This window comes from Schistocerca piceifrons, chromosome X (assembly GCF_021461385.2).
Source record: "Schistocerca piceifrons isolate TAMUIC-IGC-003096 chromosome X, iqSchPice1.1, whole genome shotgun sequence".
Classification (NCBI taxonomy): Eukaryota; Metazoa; Arthropoda; class Insecta; order Orthoptera; family Acrididae; genus Schistocerca; species Schistocerca piceifrons.
In genome coordinates, this window is record NC_060149.1 from 262,948,356 (window position 1) to 262,964,197 (window position 15,842).

The 15,842-nt window shown below is 37.3% G+C and overlaps 1 protein-coding gene across 1 annotated transcript in view; it reads right to left on the reverse strand.

The window, feature by feature from the left end:
• Positions 1-15,842, reverse strand: part of LOC124721629 (solute carrier family 12 member 9) — a 132,557-nt gene that overhangs the window by 53,600 nt on the left and 63,115 nt on the right. The window contains exon 8 of the mRNA XM_047246690.1: positions 4,624-4,822. Within this exon, the coding sequence (XP_047102646.1) occupies positions 4,624-4,822 (199 nt within the window). The remainder of the gene's footprint in view (positions 1-4,623; positions 4,823-15,842) is intronic.

Here is a 15,842-nt window from a genome sequence, read left to right on the forward strand (position 1 = left end):
GCACAATAGGAGGAAAAAAAAAAAAAAACACAGAAAGTAAATAGGCAGACCCACAATCATCAAGAAAAAAGAAATAATAAAGAAAACCTGAAAACTATTCCAATGAAATTTTATGGAAAAATGTCCCAACAAATAGAAAAGTGTATGAGTAAATCTAAGGTTAGATGAGATTTTTAAGTTAACAATACTCTGAAACTCTGTGTAAAACATAGTTTGAGTAATGATTCTGATAAATTGGATGGATCTGGGGTTTACAAGATCCTTTGTAGTAGTTACAACAAATTTTATATCGGCCAGACTGGCTGTTCTTTTAAAATAAGATTCAGGGAGCATTTGCAGGCACATAACAAAACTGCATTGGGAATGCATCTGGCAAAAACCTGCCACACTGTAAGCAATATTGAGAGTTGTATACATATTCTATACAGGGCAGAGAAAGGTCGCGCTTTTGACTTGTTGGAGGAGTTGGAGATTTACAAGGCCAAAAAGTATGAGCCCACTAGGGTACTCAATGGGCAAAACGATTTTGTGCCCAACGCCTACTTTGCTTTGTTTGATAATGTACTACAATAACCAAATAATGCCTCGCATATTTATACCTAGCCTTGCTTAATGGTTTATGTTGAGAACAGTAGGCATTTGCCTTACTTCCATACATTCGTCGCTCTAATTGTGTAACTGATTATGTCCTATCTATTCATGGATTGTATGACCAGACCTGATAATTTTATTTATTCACTGTTAATATGTTGATTAAACATTTTCTGTGGGAGACATATCATGATGTATGTAAAGCCCTCTAGTGGTTAAGTTCTTATGATCGTTGCACGCCTAAATAACGTCCTGGCGACCAACCCAACAGAGGGCGCTGATCATTAATCTGTCTGTCTTCAGATGTCATACAGACATTTTATGTTTCATTGGTAATTTATAGGTGGCTATAGGCAATGTATCACATATATTAATTTTCAACTGTAAATTCACCATAAAAGTATCAGGCCTATTATCTTTATATATTTCCTTTTAATAATTTTATATGGGTAATTGTATTCATCTTTTACTGTATCACAATTGGTTTCTATAATAGTTATCAATATTTAAAAGTCTGCTACATGTATTTGACCTAATGTGTTTTTATCAGATTATGTTTCTTATGTAAATGATGATTACATCTAAGCCCACAGTAGTGACATCTATGTAGAATGTAGGAAAACATATTTCTCGTAGCTACTTCACTTCAGTAGCCAGTTGCAAAAATGACTATGTGGACTAAGTGGCCTATTCTACACCTTATTTTAGATCTATGTGACGATGCTGTGCTGAGTATATGTTTTAACAATGCTATTAAGGCCTTATCACTTTAGGACATGTGTAGAAAAGGTACCTTTTACCGTATTTTATCTGTACGTTTCCCTGGTTGTATGATAGTATATTGTGATACATAATGCTGTATTGTGTTGCAAGACACACTGCTCACTAGGTGTGTATATTTTTATATTGTAGATCTGAGGATGGTCATTACTGACTGAAACCGGTCATCGTCAAAAGAATTGACATTGTCATAAAAGACTGGAATAAAAAAATTTAACAATGTGTGTGTGTCACACACTGTTCAAATCTCTGTGACTTCACTTGTTTCTAACTTGCTAATGAACAGTTAAGTAAAATTACACAATGCAGCAAGTTGTTTAACATAATAAAAGTAGGCATCAACCAGGATACCCTCAATTAGTTACCATTCAACCTCTGATACACTGTAATCCTGCTTTTGTATTCATGTAGTTCCAGCTTCTGTCTAAAAATAGGGAGTTCTCAATATGGAGGCTTCTAACTCAACAATCAATGCTAAGTACTGGCATAACATTTACACAGAGGCTGAGCAAAATTTGTGACATTAGTGCATTTTAACATGGCCAGACAGTGGGTTCTTGACACATGGGACACTGTATCTCTGTCATTGGCGTACCATGAGTCCCTAATTCAAGGAAAACTGCCACTGCTAAAAGCAGCAATGTTTTTGGTAACAGGGATTGCCACTGAGTACCACAGCTTACAACAGTGGACATATGGGTCATAGTGTGGCAAATCACTTAGCAGTATGATGCTTGACAATAATAATTGATGAGCAGCAATACAATCCACAATCACCCCCTCGCTATAGGGTACAGAAGCTGCCGCCGCCCTCTTGGAGACAACGTGACAGACCACCATACCTTGTGTGAAATCAGAATGAGATTTTCACTCTGCAGCGGAGTGTGCACTGACATGAAACTTCCTAGCAGATTAAAACTGTGTGCCGGACCAAGACTCAAACTCGGGACCTTTGCATTTTGTGGGCAAGTGCTCTACCACTGAGAGGTAGTGGCAGATGTAAGGCTGTGAGGACAGGGTGAGAGTCATGCTTGGGTAGCTCAGTGGTAGAGTGCTTTCCTGCTAAAGGCAAAGGTCCCGAGTTTGAGTCTCAGTCTGGCACACAGTTTTAATCTGCTAGGAAGTTTCATGTGCATGGAATTTTTGCATCACTGAAATGATGGGAGGGGGGCGGGGGGGGGGGGGGGGGGGGCATCTGCTACATTTCTAGAATATGTGACTGGAGTCTCTCTAAATGAGATGCTCCCTTTATTGGCAACAATTAACTTATAAGCTGCAGATTCCCAAAGTTTGTAATTGTTGGGTTCAGGTATGTTTCCAATGCTCATACTTTGAACTGGGGGGAAAAACTGGGTTGGCTTCTTCCTAAACACACACTGACCGAAAAGCTGGATTGAGCAACTATTTCTTGCTGTCATGTTGGTATGTATTTTGGAAGGAGTTGAAAAATGATCTACACAGAACTATTTTGCGAGTTTCTTGTGCACCCTCAAGGCATGGAACAGTGACAATAGTATCTTAGTGGTTTAGTGGGTTTTGAAAATTATGGTTGTGGTACAAAAACAGAAGTGGAATTGCAATTCGAGAGCACTGAGTGGCCACGAAGTTGCTATGAAACAAAATTGCTGTGACAATTATTTTCATGGGCAGCTAATGCGGAGTGAGCATCTGAAAGGACTATATTGGGTTTAGCCCAACTGTGTGAGAAGTTTTGGCAGTAGACTTGTGTAAAATGATATCTAGTGGTCAAATCTATTGGGTTTTCTAAGCAGCAAAAGAGTACTACAAGGTTAATATTGTTGCAATCATGCACAAATATGACAAAACGAAGGTAAATAATAAATTTAAGATCTTATAACATAAGTAAAAATTATACGTACAACAAAAAAGTGAGTGAAAGTAAGAGTGAGTGAGTGTGTGTGTGTGTGTGTGTGTGTGTGTGTGTGTGTGTGTGTTGGTTGTATGTCAATGTAACATAGTGTGTTGGTTGTGTGTCAATGTAACATAGTTACACACACACACACACACACACACACCACATAGATGATGGTATCTGAAATCTCTTCTCCAACCTTACAAAGGAAAGGAACATTTCAATGTGTTAGATTTCCTTGTATGGAAATCCACCTGCATGAATGTGTTTCAGTTACAGAGTCAATTATTTGGTTGTGTTATCCATGAATATTTACTTGTGTGTGGTCACATCAATGACACATCTGACAACTAAACATGAGTGTCTAAATCCAGCACATGAAAGACAGAATTATTGGTCTTTTAAGAGCTGACCACAACCTACACTCATTATAGCTTCATGACTTCTTTAGACATTATTTGTACACACATGTTATTCCAATACAAACCAAGTATTGCAAATGAGCACATTTTTAAGCAGTTTAGTACTACCTACTTTTACACGTGCAGCAATAGTAGCATTTGTGCAATTTTAATGAACAAAGTCAACTAGTAACTTCAGTCAGTCTTTATCACTTTATTCGTTCTGCCCATTACTTTCAAACAGCTGTCTAGAACATCTGAACAGAGCTGAAAGCAGTGATATAGTATTAATTACTTTTTCTTAAACAGCAAACAATGCTGTTCCATTGTAACAACCTTCATACTTTCATTTGTCTCTTCTTGGTTACATGGTTATTTCTTAATATGGTTCTTAAGTTTAAAATGCTTCTCGCACGTCATTCTATTATAAAAATATACCACAATGATAGTCAGTTGTTGGTCATCTACAAGTTCACTTATGTAAATCTGGCACCAGACTTGGTCTTATAACAACAACTTTATAACTGATTGTCAAATTCTGCAGCGTAATTCCACAGTAACTCCTCCACACAAGTAGAATGCTTTTCTTTTTTCTGCTGTATATGTGCAGAATATTTCCACATCTTAAATGTTTAATAGAGCTTTGTTCTAGATGTGTGTTCCAGCACTCTCCTATCTACACTACTATTCTTTTTTCTCTTCTCTCACCTCTGTAATGTCAGTATTTCACGTAGTCTTCGAATCATAAGTGACAGGCAAAAAAAATTAATTTCACTATCATCTTCTGCTGTTACGAGATTGTAAGTGTTTCATTTAGAAGAGAAATAAAAATGTAACGAGAACTATGGATTTTAAGACATAAGTCTCTAACATGGTTAGAACTATACTTATCTGTGATATGGACAATCATGTCATTCGTTTCACTCTATGCTTATGTACACTGGGATAATACAGAAAGTATGTTTGGTGTTCACAAACCTGATGGAATATAAGAGCTTGTGTTATAGATCCCCATCTAGAACCACGAGATGGGGAAAACAAATGTAGTGCTGTAACTAGCAGCAAACACAAGATAATGCTGCATGATGCATAAATAGTATCTATCACGAACATCATAACCATAGTTCCAATTAGACCAAACATAGCAGTATGCCATGTGAAGTACTTGAAGGAAGGTCTGTAACAAAAAAAAACACAAAAACATGTTTGTCTTTCTTCTCTAACAATGATAATCTTATTGGACTCAATATTGTTGTTACAAATGCTTTTCTTTATTAATATTTCGTGCAAGACAGTGAAACTAACAGCTGAAAAATATTAACAACAATAACAACTGAAAATACATACCACAAGTATCCAGTCCACAATTACATACACTATTCTACATCCAGCAATTTTAATTCACCAATTAGATTGGAGTAAATACTTTAATCACTGTCAATAACACCAAGATATTAAAAACAACAAATATACAAAGGGTGGTAGCGCTTGATAGCTCTTTTTGAATAAAATGTACAGTCTTTGACATAAAAACTGGCCAGTGGCTAGCTGGCACACAGTATAATTCCTAGTCATTCACTTTAAGCAGCAATAAACTAAGCTGCCCCTCATAATTATATGTCTCGCCATTTGCAGGCACTGGCAACATTGTACAGTATTGGCATTTCTGAAGAAAATTTTGTCTTCCGCTTGAGCTGTTCTGGTGCTGTCTCTGCTTCGGTCTAGTAATAAACAACATGCAGTGCAAATACAACATCACAAGTTTGAGCTTATCCTCCTTGATATTTTAAACAGCATTTCATCTGTGACCTTAAAGTATCGGTCGAATGAAACCACAAATTTACTTTTTTTCACTACTTTCTGACCTACCAGTAACAGTAAAAGGTTTCAAAAACTTTTTCTGAAGGACTCCATGGCTATATGTCCAACTCTGAACGCTTTCTGCTGAAAAGCTCGCCCTCAATGCAGTGGATGCTGGTCACCAGCCACCTGACAGCGATGGGGGATCCACTCAGGTAATTGTCATGCATCGCACTTGCACCTATGATCTACAGTGCATGTTACTGTACTCAGTTTGGAAAGCATAAAATTATTTGCTACTGTTGTGTGTGTTTCCATGTGAAATATCTTCAATAAACCAAGTGAAGACCATGCTGTAACAACAGAGGTGTGACAACCACAAATGCAACAGATTACGCGAGGAATATTTAAGAACATAAACTGACATCAAAGTTAAAATTTTCCTTCAGAAAAAGGAGGATAAAAGAAATAAGACGTAAAAAGGAAGGTAGTTCGTTGTGTTTTGGTGGGCTTATTGGCATGCAAGTTGCAGAATTCAAATATCAAACCTTGGTCAAACTACTTAATATGATGTGGCAGAATATATTGTTAATGATCAGTTTATATCATGTGACCTGCTGGTACAGCTTAAACCACAGTCCATTAGCTTGCAGGACAGGGAGATGAGCCAGACCTGTATCAAATCTGTGAAGCAAATTAACAGCCATTGGTCTGGTACAAAAACTAGTGTGGCAGTGGTTTTTAATTAGTGTCCCAGACTCACTTAGGAAATTGCTGGGCTGGTCATGAACTTCTGCCTCAGAAGATATGATACATAAACAGTTAAAATATGATCATACAAAGAACAAATTTAGGTATTCATTGACAGATGCGCAAATGTGATCCCTCCATTAGGGTATTGTCTTGTACTGTATTGTATTGTATTGTATTGTATTGTATTGTATGAAACTGGGGACCCAGAAATGATGGAGAGGCTTTGTCCTTGCTGTAGCCCTCAGTGGTTCACAACCCCACAACAGACGTCTATCAAACGCGGCGTCAGTTATCTCATATGCGTTAGAAACACATATAATGGGACCACGAAATTTAATAATCCTCTGATCTTGAAATTTAACATTTATAGCAAATGGTTTTCCTTCAAATAAACGTTTAAGTTCAGATGAATATTCTGACCAACGTTTCCAATCAAATTCCTCAAACAATATGACGGTACGGTAATCGAACAAATTCTGAAATGCATAATCACCTGGTGTTGGACAAAACACATATTCTGAAATATCTGAATAATTAATTAGATTCTCAACCAAAGTAGACTTCCCAACACCAGGTAATCCATACAGATATAAAACCTTCTTAAAACCATATATAAGTCCATCATTCCACCACTTAATAACATCACCAGCCCAACCATCATAAATAAAAACAATATGACGGTATGGTAATCGAACAAATTCTGAAGCAGTCCACTCACTCCACCACCGCCCCAAAACAAGCCAAGGGTTATTGTGCAGTTCAGCCCCCAGTGGACTCCGCCAGGAACCTCTCACAGCAGACGAGTGTAACCCCAAATGTTTGCGTGGTAGAGTAATTATGGAGTACGCATACATGGAGACATTGTTTGCACAGCAATCACCAACATAGTGTAACTGAGGCGGAATAAGGGGAACCTGCCAGCATTCACTGAGGCAGATGGAAGACCACATTAAAAACCATCCACAGACTGGCTGGCACACCGGACCTCGACACTAATCCGCCGGGCGGATTTGCCCCGGGGACCGGCACACCTTCCTGCCCGGAAAGCAGTGCGTTAGACCACATGGCTAACCAGACGGGCTCCGTTACGGTAACTGGTGACAGAAAAAGAATCCAAACACAAAGTTAAAATAATTTAAATTTTTCAAATCACAAACACAGTGGACCCTATATGATGGAATAAACACCTACAGAGAGAGAGAGAGAGAGAGAGAGAGAGAGAGAGAGAGAGAGAGAGAGAGAGAGTCATTTAGCTCTTATGTTTACGTACTATGTTCTATACAAGATAATGGGAAAAACTCTACAAACATGCACTTTACAAATGAATTACAACTGATTACGACAAGTTTAGGACATAAGTCTATCTTAATCAAACAAAACTATCTATAATAAAGAGCTTGCCCAAAACTATACAAATTAGTAAACAAATTACACACTTTTGACCTCAATACAGGTGTGTGTGTGTGTGTGTGTGTGTGTGTGTGTGTGTGTGTTGTTTCATTTGTGGGGTAATGAGTCAAGGTTGCGAGAAGACATAATCAAGAGGTGATCTTACTGATTTTCGATACAGCTGTTTGTAGCTCACTGCGGAAAAAGGTAAAAAGCTGAGAAAGTATACTAGGTGTCCAACACAACTGGAACCAACAGTTAATGCAGCCTGCACTTCACACAGCATACCCATTACCACTGAGCTAGTGAGCCACTGCTGCATCCAACACTTCCCCATTCCCACAATGATGACTAAGGCAAATAATTTACCTAATGTAAAATACAAGAGCAGTTGTAGCTAATACACGGAAAGATCCATCTGGATTCAAAAACATTTATTACCTCAATGTCACATTTTAAGTGAGAATCATTTAGAATATATAATGATAAGAAAACAAAGTGATTTTAGCTTGATAATACTGTGCCCCCCAAGGAAGAAAGCCATTGATCGAAGAGTTGTCAAACACACACTGTGATGTTGCCAAGTCTCAATGACACTAGCTGCAGCAAGAATGTTTGCATGGCAAATCTGTTTCTTGAGCATACCATAACTGCAAATTGAAAAACTCACTCAGCAGACATGAATCACTTGTCTTAGCTTCACAAGCAATTATTCAGTGAACATCATGAGTAGCTAACAGTCTCTGTTGTTCTGATTGCCACAGATTTACAACCAGTTTTTCTTAATAATACTTTCACTGGCACTACCTCAAAACATGGATGAAAACATAACATTGTAGTGGACTTACTTGGTTGTACCCACCCCCCCCCCACCCCCCAGAACAAGAACCATGGACCTTGCCGTTGGTGGGGAGGCTTGCATGTCTCAGCGATACAGATAGCCGTACAGTAGGTGCAACCACAATTGAGGGGATCTGTTGAGGGGCCAGACAAACGTGTGGTTCCTGAAGAGGGGCAGCAGCCTTTTCAGTAGTTTCAGGGGAAGCAGTCTGGATGATTGACTGATCTGGCCTTTTAACACTAACCAAAACAGCCTTGCTGTGCTGGTACTGCGAACGGCTGAAATCAAGGTAAAATAGTCCCCCATTCGGATCTCCGGAGGACGTTGTTATCAGGAGAAAGAAAACTGGCGTTCAACGGATCGGAGCATGGAATGTCAGATCCCTTAATCGAGCAGGTAGATTAGAAAATTTAAAAAGGGAAATGGATAGGTTAAAGTTACATATAGTAGGAATTAGTGAAGTTCGCTGGCAGGAGGAATAAGACTTTTGGTCATGCAAATACAGGGTTATAAATACAAAAGCAAATAGGGGTAATGCAGGAGTCGGTTTAATAATGAATAAAAAAATGGGAGTGCGAGTAAGCTACTACAAACAGCATAGTGAACGCATTATTGTGGCCAAGATAGACACGAAGCCCACGCCTACTACAGTAAGAAATTGACGAAATGTATGATGAAATAAAAGAAATTACTCAGGTGGAAGGGAGACGAAAATTTAATAGTCATGGGCGACTGGAATTCGGTAGAAGAAAAGGGAGAGAAGGAAACGTGGTAGGTGAATATGGATTGGGGATAAAAAATGAAAGAGGAAGCTGCCTGATAGAATTTTGCACAGAGCAGAACTTAATCATAGCTAACACTTGGTTCAAGAATCATAAAAGAAGGTTGTATACATGGAAGAAGCCTGGAGATACTGACAGATTTCAGATAGATTATACAATGGTAAGACAGAGATTTAGGAACCAGGTTTTAAATTGTAAGACATTTCCAGTAGCAGATGTGGACTCTGAGCACAATCTATTGGTTATGAACTGTAGACTAAAACTGAAGACACTGCAAAAAGGTGGGAATTTAAGGAGATGGGACCTGGATAAACAACTTAACCAGAGGTTGTACAGAGTTTCAGGGAGAGCATAAGGGAACAATTGACAGGAATGGTGGAAAGAAATACAGTAGAAGAAGAATGGGTAGCTTTGAGAAATGAAGTAGTGAAGGCAGCAGAGGATCACGTAGGTAAAAAGACGAGGGCTAGTAGAAATCGTTGGGTAACAGAAGAAATATTGAATTTAATTGATGAAAGGAGAAAATATAAAAATGCAGTAAATGAAGCAGGCAAAACGGAATACAAACGTCTCAAAAATGAGATCGACAGGAAGTGCAAAATGGCTAAGCAGGGATGGCTAGAGGACAAATGTAAGGATGTAGAGGCTTATCTCACTAGGGGTAAGATAGATACTGCCTACAGGAAAATTAAAGAGACCTTTGGAGAAAAGAGAACCACTTGTATGAATATCAAGAGCTCAGATGGCAACCCAGTTCTAAGCAAAGAAGGGAAGGCAGAAAGGTGGAAGGAGTATATAGAGGGTTTATACAAGGGCGATGTACTTGAGGACAATATTATGGAAATGGAAGAGGATGTAGATGAAGATGAAATGGGAGATACAGTACTGCATGAAGAGTTTGACAGAGCACTGAAAGACCTGAGTCGAAACAAGGCCTCGGGAGTAGACAACATTCCATTAGAACTACTGACGGCCTTGGGAGAGCCAGTCCTGAAAAAACTCTACCATCTGCTGAGCAAGATGTATGAGACAGGTGAAATACCCTCAGACTTCAAGAAGAATATAATAATTCCAATCCCAAAGAAAGCAGGTGCTGACAGATGTGAAAATTACCGAACTATCAGTTTAATAAGCCACGGATGCAAAATACTAATGCGTATTCTCTACAGACGAATGGAAAAACTGGTAGAAGCTGACCTCAGGGAAGATCAGTTTGGATTCCGTAGAAATATTGGAACACGTGAGGCAATACTGACCCTACAACTTATCTTAGAAGCTAGATTAAGGAAAGGCAAACCTACGTTTCTAGCATTTGTAGACTTAGAGAAAGCTTTTGACAATGTTGACTGGAATACTCTCTTTCAAATTCTGAAGGTGGAAGGGGTAAAATACAGGGAGCGAAGGGCTATTTACAATTTGTACAGAAACCAGATGGCAGTTATAAGAGTCGAGGGGCATGGAAGAGAAGCAGTGGTTGGGAAGGGAGTGAGACAAGGTTGTAGCCTATCCCCGATGTTATTCAATCTGTATATTGAGCAAGCAGTGAAGGAAATAAAAGAAAAATTTGGAGTAGGTATTAAAATCCATGGAGAAGAAATAAAAACTTTGAGGTTTGCCGATGACATTGTAAACCTGTCAGAGACAGCAAAGGACTTGGAAGAGCAGTTGAATGGAATGGACAGTGTCATGAAAGGAGGGTATAAGATGAACATCATCAAAAGCAAAACGAGGATAATGGAATGTAGTCTAATTAAGTCGGGTGATGCTGAGGGAATTAGAGTAGGAAATGAGACACTTAAAGTAGTAAAGGAGTTTTGCTATTTGGGGAGCAAAATAACTGATGTTGGTCGAAGTAGAGAGGATATAAAATGTAGACTGGCAATGGCAAGGAAAGCGTTTCTGAAGAAGAGAAATTTGTTAACATCGAGTATAGATTTAAGTGTCAGGAAGTCATTTCCGAAAGTATTTGTATGGAGTGTAGCCATGTATGGAAGTGAAACATGGACGATAACTAGTTTGGACAAGAAGAGAATAGAAGCTTTCGAAATGTGGTGCTACAGAAGAATGCTGAAGATTAGATGGGTAGATCATATAACTAATGAGGAGGTATTGAATAGGATTGGGGAGAAGAGGAGTTTGTGGCACAACTTGACTAGAAGAAGGAATCATTTGGTAGGACATGTTCTGAGGCATCAAGGGATCACCAATTTAGTATTGGAGGGCAGCGTGAAGGGTAAAAATTGTTGAGGGAGACCAAGAGATGAGTACAGCAAGCAGATTCAGAAGGATGTAGGTTGCAGTAGGTACTGGGAGATGAAGAAGCTTGCACAGGATAGAGTAGCATGGAGAGCTGGATCAAACCAGTCTCAGGACTGAAGACCACAACAACAACAACAACAACAACAACAACTTGGTTGTAGCCTGTTCTTCCTCAGTATCACCATAAGTTCATAGTCTCAACCTGAGAAATCATTTGGACTTTCGACACTACATTCAACAATAATGAATGAAACACCATGGGTTTTCAGTTTCACTAATATGCACATTTATTTTCCTTAGCAAACTACCAATCAATGATCAGTCTGTATCAATAACTCTCATACCAGAACAGGACCATAGTATATGTAATAGTTTCCAGAAAAATAAAATTAATTTATTTCATCACAACAACATTAGGGAGTAGAAAAACAAGACAGATGAGCATCTTGCATGCCTATAAGATGTGTAAAATTCTGAAACAATCGATATTCTGTGCCTCTCTGAACACCATGTAACTACAAGGATAGAGAAGTTAAATAATAGGAATTACAGACCAGCATCATTCTCATTAACATGGAAGGAGGAGGAGTTACAACATTTGTAAAAGTTAGACACAAAGTCAAAAATATTGAAACAAATAGCTTCTGTCTTGATCAGAACCTAGAAGTGTGCACATGTGAGTTTTTACTATGAAATACTTCTCTGATAACTGTAATGGTCTACTGATCCCCTCTACGAAACTTTTAGCTATTTATGAGAAATCTAGATGTATTATTAAGCTACCAGTTAGACCAGAAGAAACAGATAGTAGTTTATAGAGATTTCAATGTAGATTTCTTGAAAGATACAGACAGGAAAAATGAACTAAAATCATTATTTGGATGTATCAATATAATTTCAATAGCGAATTTTCCAACTCAGTTTTCTAGTTTCTAAATGTAGCAGCAAAAAGAGGATTAAATGGTTCAGTTGAAGAAGCAAGAGGATATATTAAAAACGTCATTCCACAAAACTTTAAGCAACTACAATTAGCACCAAGATCTATCACCAAAATTAATAGAATAATAAAAATTCTAAAAAACAAAAGCTCATGTAGTGTTAACGGAATTTCAAATCAAGTTCTGAAAAGTTGTTCCAACTTAATAAGCAATGTCCTATGATATACGTAATGCATCACTTGCACATGGAATTTTTGCAGACAAGTTTAAATATGGAGTTGTTAAATCTCTTCAAAAGAAAGGTGACAAGAAGGACAAACAAATATCACCCCATTTTCTTACTGACATCTTTTTCTAAAATATTCAAAAAAATAATGTACTCAAGAGTAGTCTCACACTTAAGTAGAAACAACTTACTTAGCATAACACAGTTTCGAAAGAAGAAGGGTTGCCTGACTGAGAATGCTGTTTATACACTCACTCGTCAAATAGTACAAGTCTCAAATCATAAAATACCAGAATACGGTTTTTTTTTTTTTTTTTATCTTTCCAGGAAGTTTGACTGTGTACGTAACATTCCTCTCTTAGAAAAATTCAACTTTTATGGAACTGACGGCTTTACACACAGCCAGTTTGTACAAACTTAACTGACAGAATGCAAAAAGTTGTGCTGAATAATTCAAACAATGTTTGAAGGGTAGAAAATTCTCGTGACTGGGGAGAAATCGCAAAGGGAGTCCCACATGGTTCAATTTTGAGTTAACTTCTATTCCTTGCATATGTAAATGACCTTCCACTTCACATTCAACAAGCAGAATTGGTCCTTTTTGCAGACAATACTAGTGTTACAATGAATTCCATTACAGAGAATGCAACAGAAGAGATTGTAAATAATTTTTTCCATAGAATTATTAAATGGATCTCAGAAAATGGTCTCTCCCTAAATTTTGGAGAACACACTTATTCAGTTCCATACAACAAATAGAGCGTATCAACAACTGATGTAGCTCATGAATAAGAGTCAGTAAGTATGGCAGAATGCTCCAAATTTTTGAGTGTACATATTAATGAAATCTTGATCTGTAAGAAATATATTACTGAGCTTTTCAAAAACTAAGTTCAGCTGCTTTTGCTCTTTGTATAATTGCTGATCTTGGAAACAAACGCATTAAGCTTCGGACATATTTTGATATTTCCATTCAAGAATGTCTTGTGGAATAATTTTCTGTGGGTAACACACCACTTACAAATAAAGTATTGACTGCACAAAAGTGAGCAGTAAGAATAATATGTGGTGTCCATGGACATCAAGGCACCTTATCTTTAAGTGTAGTTACATGATGTTAACATATCCTGTAAACTGACAATCTGCACCATTTCAATTGTTTATATGACCTATATATCATTTATCAATCAAATACAGTACTCTCATATCTTAAAATTAGAAACAAAAATCACACTGAGTGGTAGGTCATATAAGTAGTTCCTTTAATTTTGTCATTATGAAGTCCATGTACATAGAACACTGCTCTATAATTCATGTAGCTCAATCTCAACACACTCCAACTGACTGTCTACTAACCAAAGTTCAGCAATTAATGACAGGGAGCCTATTGGTTCATTCACAACATAGTTGATCAAAAATAACACCACATAAATAGTTTACATTCATACATGGCACAAAAAATTACTGTATAGTACAAATGTGAAGGTTGATAAGCCTGTACTTTTTACGTACATAGAGGTTACTTCTATGAATATGGCCCACAGGATTTTATACACTTCACTACTTGGTACAAATCAAGTGGGTGTTAATTTTTATTGCAAAGTTGACTGTGTAGCCAGGTCATGACCTTCAACAATACAGCAACTACATAATGTTATTGTGCAAAATGACCATATGTTAACTGATTAACTGATTGTCAAGTGCAGAGTAAGGATTTGGGTGTGGGGAGGCCTGTTAGGGGACGTGTCATTTATTCTGGTGTACTGATATTCTGTGATCTCTGTGAGTATATATCAGTTTATAAAACTGCAGGGTGAAAATTTAGTAACGTAAATCACCTATAAGTTCCAACAATAAAGGTTAGAAAAGCATAAAAGTTTATAGTACTATCTGATTAGCATGCTGTACTCCTCTGCAGAGAATTCCCTACTTCCATGTAAAGTTGTCATGCTCAAAACTTTTCTAATTTGTGTAGATTCTTAATTAGGGGCATATATGAAAAATGAAGTGTTTTATCTGGTTCCGAAAAATTAGGGCAACAAAATGCCAAATCCCGAAATCTAACAAGCATCATGGCTTAAATGTCATAAGTAAATTTGGGTGTAGTCAAACTTTAATTCCAAATATTATTTAAGTTTCTATAGTTAGTTTTTTTGGAAAAATGAAACAAGTCACCAGAAGGAATGAAATCAGGGCTTTCTAATGAATGGTGCCAATCCTTTCAAATCTGCTGATTATCTCACAGTGATTTTCATATAATGTGTTGTTGTTATGACTTCACATATCAATTTCTCTTAATTAAAAAGGTCTGAAACAAAACTATATACATTATTAGTATCAGCAGTTAGAAAATTCTGATTGAGTAAAGAGACTACATACAACACTACATAAATACGAACTTTATCATTTCGTGTATACATGGAATATCTATATACCATATAAGTATCACCAACTGAATGATAAGGAACAGAATAATTAAAAGGAGTACTATGACAGGAAATGGGTAATCTTGCCTTTCTACATTTCAAACACTGCACTGATAGGAAAATGTGAACATCCACAGAGAAATTCCCTATCCTACAAATATCAAAGTTTCAAATCAAGAAAGTAAACTGAGCAAGGAAATCATTTACAATGACTGACAAAGCAGGTTCAAAACACTGTGAAGAAATGAAACCAGCAGGTCTGTGCTGTCCAAGTTCAGTTTCAGCAATTACTAACATGAAAGAAGCTGTTATCCTCAAAACATGTAAAAAGAAACACAAAACATTGATAGTAATACCTAGACATCATCCTGCAGCAAAACTGTCACTCAGATTATAGTAATCAAAAGAATGAAAACTATCATCTACCTGCAAAGATTGCAATATGACTGCTGCTTATGTTTTGTCAACAGAAGCAGAGTGTGTCTCATGAATGCTCTCTTCAATTTGCAGTACACTTAAGACAGAGAGAAACCAACCCATGCTCTTTGTTTCCTGCATGTCAGCCTCATTTTATTCTAGGTGGCAGCAAGGGAAATCAGTACAGTGGGTAATTTTTAAAACGCATTTTCAGTAGCATTTTCATTTGTATGCTTATACATACTGATAAGACCTAATAGTGTACTCATTTGTATAATTCAGAAACAAATCTGACGAAACAATAATGCACGTACATGTGAGATGTGGTGAAAGGTTTGTTTAAAAAATGTTGAGTCAGTCACCTAC